Source organism: Caretta caretta, chromosome 10 (assembly GCF_965140235.1).
Source record: "Caretta caretta isolate rCarCar2 chromosome 10, rCarCar1.hap1, whole genome shotgun sequence".
NCBI lineage: Eukaryota > Metazoa > Chordata > Testudines > Cheloniidae > Caretta > Caretta caretta.
In genome coordinates this window covers 50,940,644-50,962,152 of record NC_134215.1, presented here as the reverse complement: position 1 = coordinate 50,962,152, position 21,509 = coordinate 50,940,644, and the positions used below count along the sequence as shown (strand labels likewise).

General features: G+C 38.3%; 1 protein-coding gene across 1 annotated transcript in view; it reads left to right on the top strand.

Annotated features, from left to right (window-relative positions):
• IREB2 (iron responsive element binding protein 2) overlaps positions 1-19,109 on the top strand; it is a 41,912-nt gene extending 22,803 nt beyond the window's left edge. The window contains exons 9-22 of the mRNA XM_048866160.2: positions 1,478-1,649; positions 3,126-3,226; positions 4,094-4,210; positions 6,504-6,663; positions 7,521-7,656; positions 8,326-8,410; positions 9,251-9,407; positions 9,856-9,980; positions 10,279-10,383; positions 10,663-10,805; positions 12,855-13,002; positions 13,091-13,213; positions 14,747-14,932; positions 15,558-19,109. Coding sequence (XP_048722117.2) covers positions 1,478-1,649; positions 3,126-3,226; positions 4,094-4,210; positions 6,504-6,663; positions 7,521-7,656; positions 8,326-8,410; positions 9,251-9,407; positions 9,856-9,980; positions 10,279-10,383; positions 10,663-10,805; positions 12,855-13,002; positions 13,091-13,213; positions 14,747-14,932; positions 15,558-15,668 — 1,869 coding nt within the window. The 3' untranslated portion in view covers positions 15,669-19,109. The remainder of the gene's footprint in view (positions 1-1,477; positions 1,650-3,125; positions 3,227-4,093; positions 4,211-6,503; positions 6,664-7,520; positions 7,657-8,325; positions 8,411-9,250; positions 9,408-9,855; positions 9,981-10,278; positions 10,384-10,662; positions 10,806-12,854; positions 13,003-13,090; positions 13,214-14,746; positions 14,933-15,557) is intronic.
• Positions 19,110-21,509: the final 2,400 nt, after the last annotated feature.

The following is a 21,509-nucleotide window of genomic DNA, read 5'->3' as shown; positions in this document are numbered from 1 at the left end:
TAACAGAAATGTAGTGAGAGGATATCTGTCTCTCTGGATCTCCACTCCTGGGCCTCTGGTAAATGGTGTCAGAGTGATTTGTGTCAGTATGGTGAATGCTTCCTTCCTTTCAGACCCTTAGCAAGATTTAATCAGTTTCTATTTTTCAGTTTTTCACTGCACTTGGAGTTTTGTCTTATAAAACAGAAGGTGTAAGAGGGGGTAAATGTCAATGAATCCCTACTCTCTAAGCCTGGTGAACTAGTTACAGTGGATTGCACAATCACACAGAAAAGTCTTGTTAGATTTCTGTTCCCAATTTCTTGCTTGGCTCCAAGAGATGAGAGTGTAATTTTTCACACTGTTTACCAGCAGCTACGCTAGCCTAAGGAGGACAGGTGCAGGCATCCTGGAAGGATCAGTGGGGCAGTGTACAGTGCCTCAGAATGTCTGGGGGTTTTCCAGGGAAATTGGGGGACCATCAGGGATAAAGCAGCACTTAGGTTTCAGTGACCACACCCAACAAACCAGTAGTGTCGCTTTGCTTAACTGTCTGTTAATTCCAGTATGGTGGTTTTATTTTCAAAACTTGTTCCAGTGACATATGTTACTGCTTAGATATTTATTTGTCTTCTTATCCTGACCTCTACAAATATCTTTTCCTTCAAGTAGCTATCCCTTTCTTTTCATTGCCATCCGCTGTTCTCTAAAATTTCACTGACTTCACAGCTAGGGTACCTTGAGGAACAAGAGAGGGGGAATAGTGTCTAACTAGGCTTTCCTTGTGATAGTACAAAGCACCGTCACCAGCTCACTGGGCTTAGAGTAGAGCTTTAAGTTCCTTCCTTTGAGTCTTTGTCACCTTGATTACCAAATGAAAAGCCACACGTTGCCTTGTGAATTCCTGACTCCTCCTAGCAACACTTTAAAAAGCATGTTTCAGAGGAACAGCCGTGTTAGTCTGTATTCGCAAAAAGCAAAGGAGTACTTGGGGCACCTTAGAGACTAACCAATTTATTTGAGCATAAGCTTTCGTGAGCTACAGCTCACTTCATCGGACTAACCAATTTATTTGAGCATAAGCTTTCGTGAGCTACAGCTCACTTCATCGGATGCATACAGTATGCATCCGATGAAGTGAGCTGTAGCTCACGAAAGCTCATGCTCAAATAAATTGGTTAGTCTCTAAGGTGCCCCAAGTACTCCTTTTTCTTTTTTTAAAAAGCATGGTACAGTCACTGCTTGAAAATATGCAGAACTGAGTGGGTGGGGAGACATATCTTGAGGGTTTTTACCTCTGTCAGAGTCCAGTTTAAGTGTTAAAGTTTTGACGTTTGAAGTTTGTGGACATGATTTAGATATAAAGAAGTTTTGCACTGTATTTCATTTTGTAAAATTAGTAATTGTTACTAATTTCAAACTGTTGCACCAAACATTCCTTGTAGTATATCTTCTTATATTCCGGATGTTTTATAGTTCTGTATTTCATTTTTAATAGCAACTCAGGCAAGCAGGAGTGGCTGGAAAATTTGTTGAGTTTTTTGGAACTGGCGTTTCCCAGCTGTCTGTAGCTGACCGAACCACAATAGCAAATATGTGTCCTGAATATGGTGCTATTTTGAGCTTTTTCCCTGTTGATAATGTGACGCTAAAGCACTTAAAGCATACAGGTAAGGATGAAATTAAGGTGTAACACACATGATTCAGCATATTAGCATTTTAAAGTCACATGGAAAGTATTTTTTATCTAAAATTGCATCATGCGTTACATTTGGACAGTATTTTTCTTCAGGATTATAACCTGCTTGATGGAGATAATGTAATGAGTTCTGCTGGCAATAATGTTCTGTGTCATGGGGAGCTACTTTGCAGATCCCGCCCATGAATAGCCTCATGGACACAATGGAATTTTAAATTTAATAAAAATTATATTGCTTTAATGAATATCAGCTACCTTTTTCTGTGGAAGTGGCCATTGGGCCTTGGAGCTTATTAGCATGTAAATTTCCTTATGGCACTACATTTCATTAATTACTGTTTTTCTAGTTAAGCTAGGAAATAATTTTTTTAAATAAATCTTGACAGATGGCGTGCCTCTGAAGCTTGTACCAAATCTGTACAAGCTTTATATTATGTTTGTTGTGATCAGTCTGATCATTGCCATCACTGTTCAGGGTCAGCTTATTCTTGAGCATGCAGAGGTCTTCTTTGTCAAGACAGACCATTTTCCGCCCCCCATGAGTTATTCTATAAGGCCAGGAATGGCAACATGGTAAAGTGGTTCCTCTTGACAATTAATGAAATCTTCTTTTTATGTTATGGGAAAAAAATTGTGAGCATATATTTTAAAGCGGTTTCTGCCAGGATGGGTTAAACGTGATTTGCCTGGTAACTACGGACCTCACAAACCATTACTTCATCTAACCAGTGTTTTAAACAGTGTTAGAGAACCATGTTTAAAATGGTTTATCACAATTTGAAGACAAGTTCAGACAGAGTTTGGTGGCTGCTGGGAATGGTCTTCTGCAGGATTATTTTGGTGCATCTCAGCTTCTTTGGTTTTTGAGTTACCTTTTGGTTTTTGCCTTTTCACCTCCTACGAAAGTGAGATTCAGTCGCTCCTCTTGCCTAATTTGGCTCAGAGGATCAAGAAGTTTCTGCTGTTGCTCCCCATAGATCAGGTCATAATCAAAAGGGTACCTGCTGAATGGATGTTCCTTTTCTGAGTTCCATCTTAGACTGCAGTGAGGTGATCAGATGAAAATGAAAAAAGCTCTTAATTATGAACTAATAGTACATATGCTTTCAGCAAGCTATTCAGTTTGTGTAGCTTGTCAGTCCTTGTTTCAAAGATTGAAGTATATCACTTTTAGATTTTGTGGGGGTTCAACAAACTGCTAATAGGACAGAGGTAGAATGTGTAGGGACGATTATATGGCAAGAAGACTGATATTCAGGGCAGTTATTAAAGTGCAAAGTCAGATTTGTCATGCACTTCAATAGTGCTTGATTCATGGAATCCATGGGGCGGCACACAGATTGTGTGAATTTGTCACAATATTTATTTCTGAGAACCCTAGTTACAAGTAAGTTATGCTCTTTTTCAGTAGCATACCTTTTCCCATGTCTGGAAATTTTTTCCATAGGCTTTGACAAGGCCAAGCTTGAGTTCATGGAAGCATATCTTAAAGCTGTGAAGTTATTTCGAAATGATCAGATTTCTTCAGAGGAACCTGAGTATACCCAGGTATTTATAGAATGACTTTTACTTTTTCAACTATTTGTATTCATTATTCATAACTTATTTTTTATCATTGTAATTGTTGCCACTTTTTAATTGACATTTGAACATGAATATCTTAACTCATAGCTTTGGATAGTTAGATACTTTACGAAAAAACCCAACAACCTTCGGTAGCGTAGCTAGGGTGGGGAGCGAGACAGCGGCCGCTCTCCCACTGAGCAGAAGTGGTGCCTTTTTAATTTTTACTCACCTGGTGGCTCTCCGGATCTTCGGCAGCGGATCAGGCGGCGCTCCGGGTCTTCAGCGGCACTTCAGCGTCGGGTTCTTCATTCGCTCCAGGTTCTCCGGTGGCAGAGGGTCCTTCAGTGCCGCCAAAGACCGGAGCAAGTGAAGGACCCAATGCCGAAGTGCCACCGAAGACCTGGAGTGAGTGAAGGACCCGACACCGAAGACCCGGAGCACTGCCAGGTGAGTACAAGCGGGCGGTGCCTTTTTTAATCTCCGCTCCCCCTGTTTTCTCCACCTGGCTATGCCACTGACAACCTTAAGCACTATAATAAGTGTAGGAGTGTAGGAACGGCTGATGAATCCCTTTCGTCAACCAACTCTTTCAGGGTATCATATAAGTCTGACTTCATGAGAAATTTTGGCAGCTGGCGTCAAAGCTCACGGATTGTTCATGATAAACCATTGTTAGTAATACTCCATCTTGAAAATGAAAGCCTGACTTTTTAATGGAAAAACACCACAGACTATTCAGATTACTAAACTGGATGGGCCCAGTTGCCTTGAAAAACTAGGGCTAAATGTGCTCTTACCTATTGGGCAATGTTTCCTAGCATGTGTTACTGGGTTTTTTTTCTTTTCCAGATAATACAAATAGATCTGAGTTCTATAACGCCATATGTCAGTGGCCCAAAGAGACCACAGGATAGAGTGGCTATTACTAATATGAAGAGTGATTTCCAAGCCTGCTTAAATGAGAAGGTTTGTACAACTTTACTTTTAGTGGTTTGGTAGATAGATGTATTGTAACTCATTTTTTGGCTTTCATACTGAACACAATAGTTTATAAAGTCATAATCCGTAATCTGAAGCATTTATTTTACAAATACTCACTACCTCAATGAGTGTCCCTTGGGCATAGCTCTGTATGCTAACCATCACAGGAATGTTACTGGGCCTCAAACAGTAGAAAATTTGAATAAAAATTGCAAAAAGCCTCAATTCATATTATGGACCTAAGAATCTACTAAGCAGAAAAGTGAAAAAGTTAAGCAATCAGATGTTCCAAGCTTCTACAGTTTGTCCATTTAAGTCATTTTTAAAATTGCTAAATTGGTTAGGCACATGAGTGGGTGGGTTTTTTTTGAGAATTTCTATTTTAAAACAACAGTGGGGCAAAAATGATTGTACAGTGCCATTTCTTATGAGTGAGTTAAAAATCCCTCCAAATCAGCTTCATTGTTTGAAATTGAAACGATGATTCTCAGTGTTGTTGGGAGGTAAATTCAGTTTAGTCCAGCTTAATATAACCGTTGATTTTAATCAATTGTTAAATTATCCAAAACTTTAAAAAAAAACAAACAAAAAACAGAATGTGCCTTAACAACCATGAGCCTCCAATTTCCAATGCTTTTGAATGGGAGCTGAATTTTCAATCCTAACATGTACTGTTAAGTTCAGTGATCAAGAAGAGCTGGTTACAGCACCGAGTCAGAAGTAGAATTGCAAGTAGCATAGAGTCTGATTCAAAGGCCATTGAAATCTCTGAGTCTTCTGCTTCAGTGGGCTTTGGATAAGACCCATAGTGTGTAGCAGTCAACTGTGGTAGGCTTGCCTTATGTGGGAGAAAAATCAAAGACTCGGTAGTGAAAAAAAGAGATGTTTGCGGGGAAGCTGTTTGACTGGGAATGGTGTGTCTGGGTGGGCCATGAAGACTTCTGGGAGATTAAATGTTACAGATCCAGACCATGTTTATCTTTAATCCTTTCCCAGTCAAACTTGGTTTGACAGCTTCCTGTTTGATTAGCTCATCTTTATTATATTTCAGACAGTTATAAAATAGTGCTGAAGAAATATATGTAATTAATTAGGTTTAGTGCAGGGATGGGCAAACTTTTTGGCCGAAGGGCCACATCAGGGAATAGAAATTCTATGGCAGGCCATGAATGCTCTCGGGTTCAGGGTGTGAGCTCTGGGGTAGGGCTTGGGATGAGGAGTTTGGGGTGTAACAGGGTGCTCTGGGCTGGGACCGATGGGATCAGAGGGCAGGATAGGGATCAGGGCTGGGGCAGGGGTGCAGGAAGGGGTGCAGGTTCCAGCTGGGGATGAGAGGTTTGGGGTGCAGGAGGGTGCTCCGAGCTGGGATCGAGGGGTTTGGAGAGGAGGAGGGGCATCAGGGCTGGGGCAGGAGTGTGGGGAGAGGCTAAGGGGTGCAGGCTTCAAGCAGTGATTACCTCAGGCGGCTTCCGGAAGCAGTGGCATGTCCCTTCTCCGGCTCCTACGTGGAGGCGTGGCCAGGTGGCTCTGCACACTGCCTCATCTGCAGGCACTGTCCCTGCAGCTCCCATTGGCATGCCAGAGGGGGTATTAGAGTGCGTAGGAGCTGGAACGGGGCCGAGCCCTGACCCAGCGCCCCGGCTGGAGTGGGGCCAAGCTGCGTGGTCCAGCCGGAGTGGGGCCAAAACGCTGCTCCCCAGCGGGAGCTCGCGGGCTGGCTTAAAGTGGCTCCAGCCCGTGGTCCATAGTTTGCCCACCCCTGATAGTGAGTAGAATATCTTGTATGTGATACTGGAGGAGTTGTTTTTAATGGACCAGTTATGGTTTATATTAAAAGTCTTGAGCCTTGCCACATGATACACACATTTCTAATTTTGCAAACTACATATACCTGAATGAATGCCTATTCCTTTAAATAAGGGAATTCACCTAAAAGAAGGGGGAAAATACTCTAGGGATTTGATCCTGCTTTTGATGCATAGGCACTTATTGCCACACATTTTGTACTATTAACAATGGCAGTTAGAAAGGTATATGGATGAGCGCATCACTGTTCATTTGAGGGCAATGAGTCCTTGCACGCATCTCTGAAGACTTCTTTGAAAACCTATTATATTTCAATGTACTCATATGACTGATAAGCACTTTCATGGAGTACATGAGTCTTAAGTGAAGGTTCACATAATCATGCTATGATGAGGTACATATCTGTTTTAAGTGTGATCTATAGTTGTTGAATTGTCTCTGTTCTTGACTTGTTATATATTTTGTCATCTAGATTGGCTTTAAAGGGTTTCAGATTGCTGTTGAGAAACAAAATGACATTGTGCCTGTTGAGTATGAAGGAAATGAGTACAGATTGTCTCATGGATCTGTTGTCATTGCTGCAGTAATCAGTTGTACAAATAACTGCAATCCATCTGTCATGCTTGCCGCAGGTATGTTGTGACTGGTGACAACTAACTTTGGTTTACTATTGCAATCTGGTGTTTACATGGTCTTTGTCAATTTTGGTCCAATTCTGCAAATGCTCAGTGCAGGGAATTCCCAGTGTCCAGACCTTTTAACTCAGTTAGACTGTTCATTGTACTTTTAGGCCTGAATTCCTGTTATATGTATTGAGAACTGTGTTAATGAGAAGTGGCCTTTATTGTACATAGTGCTGTATAATTTCAAAGTTTCTGTGACCTTATCAGACATCTATAAAAACTAGATGCCTATGAAGGTAGGTCTAATAAGTTTGTGTTTGTTTACTTTATGATCCGACATTACCAGTCTGTTTAGAGCTCCTTTCAAAAGGCTATGGATATCAACATAACCATTGATAGTGTCAGGAGGTTTTGATCCCTGAATGAAAGGGTGAAATTTAGCCTTTAATCAGATGCTAGCTGAGCTTTAACAGCAGGAATTGAAAAGTCAGTGACAGAACTTGAAATAAAACCCAGACCAGACCACCCTTCCATGCTCTGACCACTAGACCATCCATTAAAACACGGAGAAGAGATTTTCTGTCAGGTAAGGGGAAGAAAATGGATATGTTTGATCTGAATAAGAAAACAAATATGACTTCTTATTATTGATAAAGCAACTTTGTTATATTACTTGTCTAAGGAATATTACAAATATATACTCCTTTTAAACAGTTTCCTTAAGAGACAGAAAATGGTGATTTCCCTTATTTTCCCCTCGTCACAGTAATTTACCTACCTGACACCATCTTGGTAGTTATAAATTCAATTGCTCTTCCAATAAATATGCACAAGTCTTATTTAACTATTGTTTTGTTTTTCTTTAGGTCTTTTGGCCAGAAAAGCTATCGAAGCTGGACTGATGGTTAAACCTTATATAAGAACAAGTTTATCTCCGGGTAGTGGGATGGTTACACATTACCTCAGTTCAAGTGGAGTGTTACCGTACCTCAGTAAACTTGGGTAAGTTTAACGTCTTTATTCATGCTGACGGAGGGAAAAGTGGTGCATGTGTAAGTGGATTTATGTATAGTCCTTAGATATGGCCCCAGTTCAGCAAGGTGCCTAACTTTAAGCATGTGAATAGTCCCACTGACTTTGGGACAACTTGCATGCTTAAAATTAATCATACACATAAGTGTATGTTGGATCAGGTCTTGGCCCTTGCACATACAATTTACAAGGTGCAGGTGATCTCCTGTGCCTGAGCAGAAGCCTGTTTTCTTTAACAGAGCTCCACAGGACTGGTGGCTTGGATTGTAAATTTTTCAGGACAAGAACCAGGCCCTGTCTTGCTTGTCTGAGACACCTACTATACTTTTGACTGCTCAGTAGCAATAATAATCATAATCAAATCACACTGTGTATTAGCTTTGTTTTATGCATGAACTTTATTGTCCTTGCTTACGTTTCACTAAGTAATGGCAATACATCAGGAGATATTCTGGAGACCTGACTTATTTTTTGTAATTCACCAAGACAAGTGAGAAGTAATGAGATTATTATCTCTTTTCAGTGTACTCAGTATAAAAAATGCCCAGTTAGCAAAACAAATTCCCTCAGCTTCAAATATTTCACCAACACTCATTTTAAATAATTGAATGTGCTACTTACTCCAGTTTTTCAATGCAGGTTTGAGGTTGTTGGATATGGATGTTCAACATGTGTTGGAAACACTGCTCCCTTGCCAGAAGCCATTCGGAATGCGATAAAACAGGTACAGCTTAAAGATTCTGACAGTGCATATACAATGTAGCAGATTCTTTTCTATTCAAATGGTCAGGAAATAAAAGAATCTGTATAAAATAATATACTTTGTCCTTGGCTGGAATTTTGCAGTGCATTTAGAGATGCATCTTTGCATGCCACATGGAGTATATAAAGTGACTAATTTGGTGTCTGAAATAATAATAAAGTCATAGTGAATACAACTTTATACTACACAAATCTCAGCTGTAAGATGAAGTTTGTGTATTCTTGCAAGAGTTAGTCATATTGTGTATGATATATACATATGCTAACCTGAGTTTCTGCTATTTTTCTTGTCATTGGCAAAATAAGGTTAATGATACAGAAATGAGCCAATGGTTGATACTTTCTTTATTGTATATCTAGTAACTCTGTAAAGCACAAATGTATTTTGGAATATTAAAAAAAAATCACGAGAGTGAGCAGTTTTAGACAGCTAAATGATAAGCTGCCTTTAGCCTTATCAGTGCTAAAAGCAGCTCAATCCTCAAGGCCGCTGTTAGCAATGAGGGAGTAATAGAGGCATCAGCCTGGGAAAAGGTGATGGAGAAGTAGGAGAAAAAAGGAGGGGAGAACTAATCCAGCTGACTAAGAGGAGACATGAGGGAGTTCTGTGACTGGGGAGACAGAGTGGGAATAGTAGTGGTAGAGAGCAAATGACCTTTCCTTTTAGGGGCTTCTATAAGTACTTACGGTGCCTTTAGCTTTTTTTTTTTTTTTAAGACAACAGAAATCTAAGCAAACTGTCATTAATGCACCTATAAGTTCGTAAGGAGTGCTGAGAAATGTATTTGTTTCTACCTTTCAGGGTGATTTAGTTGCTTGTGGAGTTTTGTCGGGAAACAAAAACTTTGAAGGCCGTCTCTGTGATTGTGTCCGTGCCAACTACCTTGCTTCTCCACCTTTAGTAGTTGCTTATGCTATAGCAGGCACTGTTAATATAGATTTCCAGACTGAGCCTTTAGGTAACTATTTCTTTATATCTCATATTTCAGAATAGTACCAGGTTTTCTTTGGGTGCTTTGGCTTAAAATGTCTGCCTGTTAAATGGCAGCAACTTTTGCATTTTCTGTTTTGAAACAGGACGATCAGCCTTAGACCACTTCATCTCTTCTTTTATTTATACTCAGATATTTTGTCTCATGAGAGAAGGTGGAAATTACATATTTCCTCAGTTTTTTACAACGTTTGTTTCATTTAACTGGCATTTAAGCATGCAGAGAGCATTACATTATTACAGCACTAGACAAAGAATGACCATGCTTTTCATTCCTAGCAGCAAAGAAATAAAAAATCACTTAGCCGATTACTTTTTTGGAATCGGCTGTAGCATCTTTGAATAAAGTCTCAACATATATGGGGGGGTTTTGTTCGTTTGTTTTTGTTTTTGCTTACAAAAAACCTTTTACATAGGCATTGATCCTAATGGCAAAAATATCTACCTGCATGATGTTTGGCCTACTCGAGAAGAACTTCAGCAAGTTGAGGAGGAGTATGTGATATCATCCATGTTTAAAGAACTGAAAGAAAAAATTGAGGTAAGATAGGTCTGTCATTTTAAATAGTTTAGAAGACAGTGCATTTCTGTATAGCTTTGCTGTATCCTCTGGTTGAAACAGCAGCCGTTATGGAGAGTTCTGATACCGTGACTAAGATTAAGTGACGAAGATATGGCCACCTGTATTCTGTTATACTGGGGTTCTTAAACAGTGTACGTTACAATGGTATCTCCCACAGTATATTACAACCTCAGAAAAAAAACTTTAAGACTGTATAAGATAATTGTAAATCAGTTTCCCTGATAGTCTAATTGGCTAATATACTCTCTTTTTGTAGAAAGGCAATAAGCGATGGAATTTTCTGGAAGCACCAGAGTCAGTTTTGTTTCCATGGGATTTGAAGTCCACATATATCCGATGTCCTTCTTTTTTTGATAAGCTTGTAAGTACAGTGATTCCATCTAAAATAATATTTTGGGAAGTGCTGAATACTAAAGTAAGGGGAAAGTTGCGTTTCAGTAAGATTTGTTTGTATCTGATTAAGTTGTGTAGCATTAACCATGTCTAACTGTCTCTAACTGGTGTTCACACCATTGGAATGATTGGAGCTCATGGATGGATGCTCCATTTTTGACGTGAACAAACCTGTTTAAATAAGATTTGTGCTAGGAATCCTGGGGGGAAAGTATGTATTTTTTTTTCTTTTTTTCCCCCTTAATAGGCTAAAGAGCCAATTTCACTACAACCAATTGAAAATGCCCATGTCTTGCTATATTTGGGAGATTCTGTAACTACAGATCACATATCACCTGCTGGAAGCATTGCAAGGAACAGCGCCGCTGCGAAGTATCTGACAAACAAAGGGTATGGATCGTAACGTATATTTAAGCCCCTTCATTTTCATTTTTTTAACTGATTTTTACCAAAAATTTCCCGGGTTTTACAAAAAGTATTATTCATTTTTTTTCTGATTTTCATCCTACTTTTGTATCCTTCAAATATATTTTAAAACCCTTGTTTTATTAGGAAAATACAATACCTTGCATGAGATATATGTATTACAATAATACATTAGTTTGTATATACATGCAAAGCTGACTGAAGTAAGGCTGTGTATTAGTCTACTCTAGAAGATACACATAATAAACAAACAGGCACACATGCAAGCTCTGAAGTGTGTGTGCATCTGAATGTACTGATGAGTCTCACGCCCACCACGTACACATTTCAAGCTGTTAGCAGATAATGGTTTAAAGATTTGACACACTGAAATGGGAAGAAAACAAAAATCTGTCAGAATACATTTCAGAACACAAGGAAATATTCAAAAGGAGAAAAGAAGTCGAGTTGTGCGCTGCAAATGGTGTGGCCCAATTATTAAATGTAAATATTTATAGGTAATAGTTCTAACTCTACAAAAGTAAACTGTTGATTCAAATGAAAAGTTGTATTTGGGGATAAGAGATGTATTATTTTCTTAAACTCAGAGGTGAAGTTGTGTTTTGAGTTCTGTTCTAGTTCTGCAGCAAACCACACTGATGAACGGAATTCAAAGAATTATTCTGCTGAATACTTTTTCCCTGTCTTTCTGTCCAACAAAATAAACCCCTATATTTACCCAGAAAAATAATATTTTTGCACTGATTTTTCACCTGTTTTTTTGTTGTGGTGGTAATAAACATTGATAAATTCCCAGGAAAAATTAAATAAAAACAAAAGCTGAAAACAAAGGGCCTTACGTATATTTTATGAAGCAAATTAATCTGCTTTAGTTTTTGTCTCAGTGGGGAACTTAATTTACCAAATAAACAACTGATCATCAAAAATTGTTTTGTTCTGTAAATGCCATTATGCATTAGAGAAATGAATTGTGTATGTCCTGGCTAACATGTAAACTGTCACTACTGTGATTGTAGGTCATCACCAGAAATGTATTTGAAATCTCTTTTGCCTTGTGAATAGCTGAAATCTATTTTAAAAGATCACATCAATGAGATAGACCATTGTAAAAAGATAATGGTCTGCTGCCAAATCCATCTCAAAACAAAGATACATTGTTAATTTACAAAGCAGATAGCACTAATCTTGTGCTAATGGTCTATTCTATGTCCATTGATTTTACATAAGAAATGATAATGTTGCTTTCACTTCATTTGATGGGTGTTGAACACAGTATAGGGATAATTGCTTACTCCACTGCTGTTGCAAAATTATTGTTCTTGGCAAAGAGAGCAGACTGGCAAATAGATGCACAGAACACATCAGAGACCAGCTTGTTCATAACACGCCTCGTTTAAAGACTGAATTGCCCCTGTATGAATGTGAATTTGGCTGAAGGTTTGATGTAGATTTATTTGAGAGATGAATCAACAATTCTGGACCCAATATAATGAGATGTTAAACACCCTTAACCCCCAGTGAAGTCTGAGGGTACCCAGCTTTTCACAGGAGGTGCAGAGCTCCTCACAGAATCAGACCTTCCATTTGGTAGCACTTTACACGGACTAATTGTACGGTACTGCACCAACAAACCCCAGTTTATCAGCCGAATATCTCAAAATAATGGCTTCCGGTGCCCACTGTTTACCCATGACTATCTCCCTCAGTCTAAATTAAGGGTACTTTCTAGAAGTAAAAATGAATTGACCCTCACTGCCAGCTCAGCTATCTCACTCATGAGACTAGAACTTGTAGATACTACTCATGTTGATTTTTTCTACAGACTACTTAACCAACATTTGTTAGAAAATTAGTCCTCTAGATTGTCACCAAAAAGCCACTTAAAACTTCAGTTCAGCTACGGTTGTAATGTTCATTAGCTAGTGCTCTATACCACCTAATGGTAAAAACCCTCCAAAACAATATCAGTAGACTTTCTGTTGAATAGTAAATACTGTCTTATGATATTTGTAGCCTCACACCTCGTGAATTCAACTCTTATGGAGCTCGAAGAGGTAATGATGCTGTGATGACCAGAGGTACCTTTGCAAATATGAAGCTTTTGAATAAATTCATAGGAAAACCAGCTCCAAAAACAGTTCATTTCCCATCAGGACAAATGGTGAGCATGTATTTGTTCAAATGACTCTATTAGCTAAGAGCTATGGATTAGAACTTGTCTAATGATTTCACTTTCTTTTTTCCTGCAGCTAGATGTGTTTGAAGCAGCAGAGTTGTACCAGAAAGAAGGCATTCCTTTGGTTATTTTAGCAGGGAAGAAGTATGGACTGGGTAACTCAAGAGACTGGACTGCAAAGGGGCCTTTTTTACTGGTACTGTTATATTCTCATGAAGTTAGTTTCAAATGTATTGTTTTAAGAAGATGTCTTTAAGCATCAATTCATGTTGAACTGCCTTCAGTTTAAATTTAAATATTTGCAAAATATTGTTTGCTTGAAAATGTATAATCTGTAGTTTTTCCTTGGTAGAATCTGCATAGAAGAGAACAGGTGGTTACAGGGCCAGTTTATTAAATTTCAGAAATGTATAATTTATCAAGTTTGGCCCACAAAATGGGGATCCAACATAAGAGGTTCTAGACTTAACTAGATAAATGACATACACTATTGGTCTAGGGCCCCAGTCCTGTGGGGGTGCTCTGTATACCCCCCAGCTCCTATAGGGGTTAGGGGAAATGAAGGGCAGCTACCTTAGTAGCTAAGGTAAGTGCCAGTCAGTTATTTTTGTGTGCTTGCTTTGGCTGCAGTATAAGTAACTAGGGTAAAAAGTATGTTGAAGTTGGCTAGCCTACTAATTATCCTTTACCTTTGTAGTTTCTTAAATTTAGTTTTAAAAGTTTCATTCTCTCCCGTCACTTCCCCAGAATCATTGCTCTCCCATTTTAGTCTCTGTTAATGTTTTTTAAGCAAAAAGAGGAACTTGCTGCCTTTTTTTTTTCCCCCCTGGAAGCTTTATTTAAAAATTATGTTCATATTTTTTAAATGTTTGATTTTCAATTTTAAATTCAATCCACATTTCGCAGTCTTGTGAGTGGAAAAGCTGCACACCATTATTTGGGGTTGAATTTTTCACTAGTGAGCTAGATCACTGCCAATTTTCAGCTGAGTATTGTAAAACTGCAACTCTTTCTCAAGAAAGGAAAACATCCAGACAAACTAATATCTCTCGTTACCAATGCTCTGCATTTTTGATGAAGGTTTTCTCTGTTTAGTTTGTGCATGTGGTGGTGACAGCCATTGGATACATTGCAGACTATTCTGATAAACTGCATTTATCATATACCTCTGTCTGTCACTTGCTCCCTGTCCATCTATACTCTCCATCTCTCTGGGAAAGCAACTAGCATTCCATGCCACCTCAGCAGCTTCAGATAAACATTTTTTTAAAACTCTCAGAGAAGTGTTTCCTTTTGCCTTCAAACGTCAAAAGATCCCCCTAATTACTACAAAACAACAACAGACTCTGAAGCCCTCGGTGGACAGTGTTCGGTCCTGCATTGCTAATAGATTTCAGTTTCAGTAATGTTCTGAAAAATAACTAAAAATGACACCACCTTATTGCACTGGTCTGCTTCCTTGGTTTATTCACTGCCATCTGCTTGTTTTATTGCCAAAAATAAGTTGTTACTGCATTTTACCCCTGCTAACACTGCAGAGCCAATAACGAGGCATGTCCAATAAACCAGACTTCCACCAGCTTAAGATACAGGAGTCTGGAGGTCACTGCCTCTGTGTTGATCAGAAAAATATTTGGTGTTAGTTTTTATGGTTATTTTCATTAAACTTCATTATTATGCAGACTGCTGGCTGAAATCGGAAACCAATTATTTTATTTACATTTTATAGGGTGTTAAGGCAGTTATAGCTGAAAGCTACGAAAAGATTCATAAAGGTCATTTGATTGGAATTGGCATAGCTCCACTTCAGTTTCTTCCGGGGGAAAATGCAAACGTTTTGGGCCTCACTGGCAAAGAACAGTTTTCTATATCTTTTCCTCAAGAGCTGTTTCCAGGAATCACATTGGATATTAAGGTATTTCTAAAATATATCATCTCTATTTCAAGGTGCAGACCATTGGAATTATGAAGTAATATGCTGATTTTCTTGAAAAAGCAAACATAGTCTTGCCTTGTGCTTAAACTGCTAGTGAACATAATTTGCCAGAATATCTTGAAAGTACATATAATTTTAGTTGCCTTCTTGTTCCGTTATTTGTCTGCATGTGCAGCCCCTAATCACTTCAGTTTTCCCCCAACACAGAAACTTTGTTAAAAGCCAGTTAAAGTTTAATCAAATCCCACTCACATAACTTGCCATTTCCTTGTTTCTAAGGGATTAAAGCAACAGTCTGCATGATTCCTTTCCACCTAGACATCGCATTCAATGCCAACTATGACACACTTTGCACATCCACAGGGAAATCACTCCTACTTCCAGCAGAGAATGCAACACAATATGCTCCCCAAAATTATCTAAAATTGTGCACTAATATAAAACGTAATCGTGGTCTTAGCAATGTGAACATCTGGAATGGTTGGCATATGCAGTTTGAGTTTTTGTCTGTCTCATTTATTGTTTGTGGGTAGAGTATGAGTTCAAAAATTGGAGACAAGTTTTTAAAAGTAATTAACACTAATTGTTCTTTTTTATTTTGAAGACTAACACTGGCAAAGTGTTCAGGGTGATTGCCTCGTTTGAAAATGATGTGGAAACAACAATATATAAACATGGTGGAATTCTAAACTATGTGGCTCGAAGATTCTTATAGTAGCTACTGACTATATGGATACCTTGCATAACTGGTAATTCTGAAAATGCCTTGTGTGAACCCAGGAATCCATGCTATGGAACTGCAACAGTCCTAGTCCGCTCAAAGTTATTTCGTCCATGGATGTAGAAGATTGTGAATCATTGTAGTGACCGCAACAAGATCCTTCCTGATTTTAAATAATATTCAAATGGTGCTATTAACATTGCTAAAATCGACATACGTGTTTTGTGGCAGAAAGCTGTAAGTATGGGGGGGGATATTTTATCACACCATTTTGTAGATAAAGGATGTGAAATCCAAAACTGAATTGTGCTGAAGATTATTCTTTAAGACGATTCCTCCTGCAGTTGTTTTCACTTAGTTTTGCACCTGTAAATCTGTGTACTGCTATTTGTTGGTTTAAAGGTAGCAGATGATATGGAATATTAGAGGCAAGAGAGATGGATTCTTCCATGGTAGTAGCTAAGAATCCAGATCCGAAGGTTTGAATTCATTATGCTTTATATTGGGGGTTGACCAAAAGAAGGTCCACATGAAGCCCAAAGAGTTCTGTAAACATAGGCCATGGCTTTCTTTACCTTCACTGTGGAGATGGTGTGCTCTGTCTGATCCAGATCAAACATCACTCAGAGTAAGATGAAATATTGTATGCTGGTGATATGAAGTCTCCATGGGCCACACCTCTGTATTTAAAATGAGGATGGCTGCAATAAATTCTATTTCATGGAAGATGCAGCTCTGAAACTTGGGGCAAGTTCCTGTGTCCCTCAAGTGGGCAGCTTGCCCATCTTTGCTGTAACTGGAGCAGCATGGTTGTCCCCCTTGTGTCACCCTGGGAGTTAACGTGTACTGTTTGCAATGTCGCTAACCAAAGTACTGACGAGCTGAGTTGTGAAAACCTACTTTTAAAAAATGTACTAGGCTTTTAGATTTTCTTCTTTGCTTTTAAGTGTGGCCTACGCTTACTGTGTTTTCTCTCTCTTAAATTACATTGTAACGCATTACAAGGCTGAGATAACCATATTGTCTTTTAAAACTTCTAATGTGTCCTCTGAATACTCTTCTCATAACACTAGAACTCCGCTTAAGGTCCCAGTTTTCTAACCAAAGCCAGCTGTGACTGCATTGCCTTTTGAGCTGCTGTAGTTTTGGTTGTGTCAGCACGTCCATGATAAAAGCCTGTTTTCCATGAGTTTACAATTGGAAATATACTGTCTCAGCACAGGAACTTATTTGGTTTCATTAGTTTAAAACACCATTTTACAACTAATGATTTTTAAATCACTTGTATAAATCAATTTCTGATTTTTTTTTCCCTCTTGAAGCTCTTTTCAAAGTACATTTTAAAAATCGGCTCGTGATTATCTATTATATGTTTATAGTTCCCTTTGGGAGAGAAATAACATTTATTACCATTAAATATTAGCTAGTCCTCTGCACATGCCCAGTAAATTATTTCCATAATTATGCGTTAGGATTTCTACTGCAAATAACATGTATATCAAAACTCTTGAGAGAACAATTTCAGCTTTATTGCATGATGGGGGGTTGGATTTTAATATAAATTACTAACTTATACTCAGGCAATAGACTGTAGTGGTCTTTCAGTCAAAAAATATAGGGCATAAAAATACCTTTCAAGTTTTTACATGAAAATGTAATTTTTAAAAAATCCTGTTTTAAACCATGTTACAGTTTTGACAAAGTCCTGAAAAGACATGGTTAAAACTGGCAAATTTATAGCACTTTCAGGTGGTGGTAATAATTTTCATGATGTGAGATAACATAGCTGTCAAACTGAACTTTGAATTCCTTGGCTACTTCATTTTATGTCACAACCCTAGTGACATTTAAACACCTTTGTGTGTAATATGCTTTTTGAAGAAGGAAAGTTTTTCTACACAAATTCCAAAATCCTGTGTAATCTTTTCCTACATTTTACCAGCTGAGCTGTGCTTTCTTTTAGCAAAGATAAAAACCATTGACAATTGCCGCTGCTCAGTAAATTAATTTAATACATTTAAGACAAAAACTACTCAGCTGTAGGACTGCTGTGTGAATTAAGCATTCAAAGATCCATTTCTATCTTGGATGTTTGTAATGACAGTTGTGATTGAGGAGCCAATCTTGTTTATTGTATAAAACTGGCCTATCTTAATCTCACTCTGTTTTTCAGCTGAGTGGTATATTCTCTCTGGGTTCAAGTAAAGGGGAATGTGTGTTCATTATTGGGGAGCAAACAGTTATGCTAACCGATAAAGATGTCCCCCCCCAGCCGATTACTGTAAGTGGAAATCCTGTTATTTGGCACGAAAGAGTTTAGTTTAAACATCTCTCTTGTCCGACTACCATTGCTTGAGTTCAGCACACAACCTCCCAACTTCTGCAGTCTTGCAATAAAACACTTGTTGCTGCAACAGTAAAATACTCAAGAGAAGTGATATAAGACACATCAGAAGTAAATCAATAATTGTGAGAGAAAATGCAATTTAACAAGACATTTATCAACCTACAATTTTTCCAACATTAAAACCAGTAAATTCTGTTGAGGCATTCCGATGTCTCTTCTGTAGTGATTACTTTAATTCTGCTGCTCTTATGCTTTAAAATCACTGAAAGAATATTATGAACACCTCAAAGGAAGCTTCTGTTTTCATAGTTGAGGTCCTGTCATTGCTATTTCACATGGGCTGATCCAAAGCCCATTGAAGTCAATGGGAATCTTTTCCTAGACTTCAGTTGACTTTGGATCAGGTCCCCAGTGCCCACAAGTTTGAAGCATGGTGAATGCTGAGGAAAATGGCACCTATCTGTTTTGCTTGTCACAAGTTAGCAAACTGCTGTAGAAATGAAGGAACTTGCTTGGCTGTCTTCCCCTGTCCCCCCGTCACGTGCATGTGATCACAGGCATTACATAACCCCCTCTCAACACAGCAGCAGGGGAAACAAATTAATTTTGACATAGTGCTAGGATCTAGTAGTTTGAGATGCGATAGCCTGATTAAATGACATCCATCTCAAAGCAGTGGCAGGATACAGTCCAATTAAAGGACTGCTTTCACCATATAAAATACAATGTTCAATAAGCTCTCTTTCCTGTATTTTAAAGCATAAGAGGAAAAAAATAAAGTGACTCTCCAAGTGTTAGACATATTTAACTTATAATTTTTTCCCCCAGAACTTTGGGATAGTGTTGATGTTTATAAATTTTACACATACATATAGGGACATGAAACAAAATGTATATTAAACACATTTAAGCAACTGCAAATCAGTGTCTGCTGTTTAAAGCCAACAAAACAGTATAACAGTTTTAAGTTCAATAATGTTAAGTATTGTATAGAAATATTATCTTGAGACAAAGGTCATTTGCTGACAACTGTGCATAAAATGTTACTGATGTTGTAAATTATTTTTAATAAAGAAAATTGTATCACACTACTTGTATGCAACAATCTGTTTTAAAACAAATCACATAAAATGTGTTTAAAATGCCAGCATAATTCTTTATAAAAAGGAGGCAAGGATATTTCTCTCAAAATTTGGGAACCATTATACATTAAATCACTGGAAATGCAAACTGCAACTGTCATGTATGGAGTACTCTGTCTGCAGTGAACTGAACAGCTCAGAAGTAGTAAAAAATAAACAAAGGACTTCTTCCCTCCCTCTCTTATGGCAAATGCCTCTGAGATTCATCTTTCCTTCTCCTAAATTAAAGGGAGGGAACTCAGATTAAAAACTACATTTTAAAATAAATGCCCTTAACATTAGAAATAACACCTCAGAGTACCTAAAGAAAGAATTATTAAAATCTGGTTTACTTTAGAAAATTCATGCTCTTAATTTGGGGGGGTGGGGGGTTGCATTTTTCCTTATGAGTCCTTTTCACTTTTGTTTCTAATCAACTTCACTTTCTTCTCACAATCTCAATGCTGCAACACTGAGGTTGTACACATTGCAGGGAATATTTATTTTATTTAAGATTTCTTTGAGATTTCAAAAGCAAAAACATACCCATCTTCAGGGAGAGAGTCTGGTATGTGAGTAAAATTTTAAACTATTGTTAAAGCTTGTTTTCATAAAACCTATAAGTGGGGTCACATATGACCAGTCACGTGAACTAGAGTAGATGTGTACTCTGAATTGGAACACTTAGGCACTCTAAAGGACATATCCCATACGAGATGCCTCAGATTTGTTATAGGGACACCATATTCCAATTCGCAGAATTGTCTTTGGGATTTGTGTTAACCTCGTTCATAAAGGGTATGATTTTCAAGCATGCAGTGTTGGCATTACTGTTTCCACTGTAGTCAGCGGGATTTGTTGAGCACTCTTTAAAATCCCGACTACATTTTTTAGCCTTTTTTCATCCTCCTGGGAGGGGGAGAGAGAGACTGTGTGTGTATTCCTGCAAACAACATTGTGTGAGATTTGTTGATTACGTAATTTTAATTAACCAGTTACCTTCAAGTTCAGTCTAAAATTCAGACTGGTGAAATTATTTATATATGTGTAGGTTTTATTAGCCACAATAGATTTGAGAATAAAAGAAATAACAGAAAGCAAAATAAAGATGATTAATGATGCTTATAAAGTTTAAAAAATGAATTTAACTCAGGGTATTAATGTGCAAAGTGTAACAAAACTATAAAACAAATATATTTTAATACCTTTTAATTATCCATTGAGTATATGACCTTGATCACATTCCTACTGAAAATGGTATTGTCCAAGCAACTTGTAACACATGGTAATTTAAGGTTGCTTTGGCAATTAAACTTCCTCAAATGTGAAAAGACACAATTGTAGGTCACTTACTAGCTGGATCATATTTATTCTCTCTTTTTACCTGCTAATACAAATGGTAATGATGTATCAAACGTAACAATCTGCTTGTTACATAGACCCTCAATTACTGAGCACGTGATAAGAAAGAAAAAAAAAAGTTAGCCATAGTGCTGCTTATCACCTCATAGTAGTGGGGCTGGTTTATCTGCCTACCCTCTTAGTTAGCTTCTGGCTTGTTCGGGTTACTCAGCAAAATGCTCTGTATTCTGCCTAACATTTTTAGAAACTTGGGCCTCAAGTAGGCTCAAGATTACTGGCAAGTACCGTATTATTAATCACTTAAGTCCATATTCTATGCTGTCAACATCACAACTGGCTGGTTTTAGCGTACACACAACATGCCTCAGGTCACACATGACCAGGACTCATCACTGAATTTGGTCCGCTGGTTGGATCATTAGCTTCCTCGGCCTGAGCTGGGTACTGACAGGGAGTGCGATGTGAATGCTGATCTGTGCCCCCAACTGGCTGGTGAAAGATAATTAAGGAAACAGACGTTTGAGTCCCCAGAGTCTTCAGTCAGTTTAGAAAAGGGGATGAACCTGTAAGTGCCTCAGTCTGGCTGTTAGGTATGTAGCCCCCGTTACTGTAGTATCGTGATCTTTAATGTAGTTGTCCTCCTAATGCCCCTGGGTGGTAGGAAAGTGCTGTTATCCCCATTGTACAGAACAGAAACAGGCAGAGAGAGACTTAAGTAGCTTGCCCGAGGTTCTGTTACAAGTAGTCTGAAGGGGCATAGGAAACCCTATCTCCCAAATCCCCTGGATTCAACACAGGGTATTTGATCTCCATAAACCCATACTTCCTGCCTGTATGTTAACATCCAGGAAATGAACTCAGAGCCTTTCAGGAATCTGATAACTGACAAAATTAGGAAACTCCATACCCATGATGAACTACTCATGTATGATGTCTGTGAGGGGGGTCTTAGTGGGGAGCTAGCTCTGGTCACTCAGTAGGGTGAACTGCAAAGAATGGGGCAGA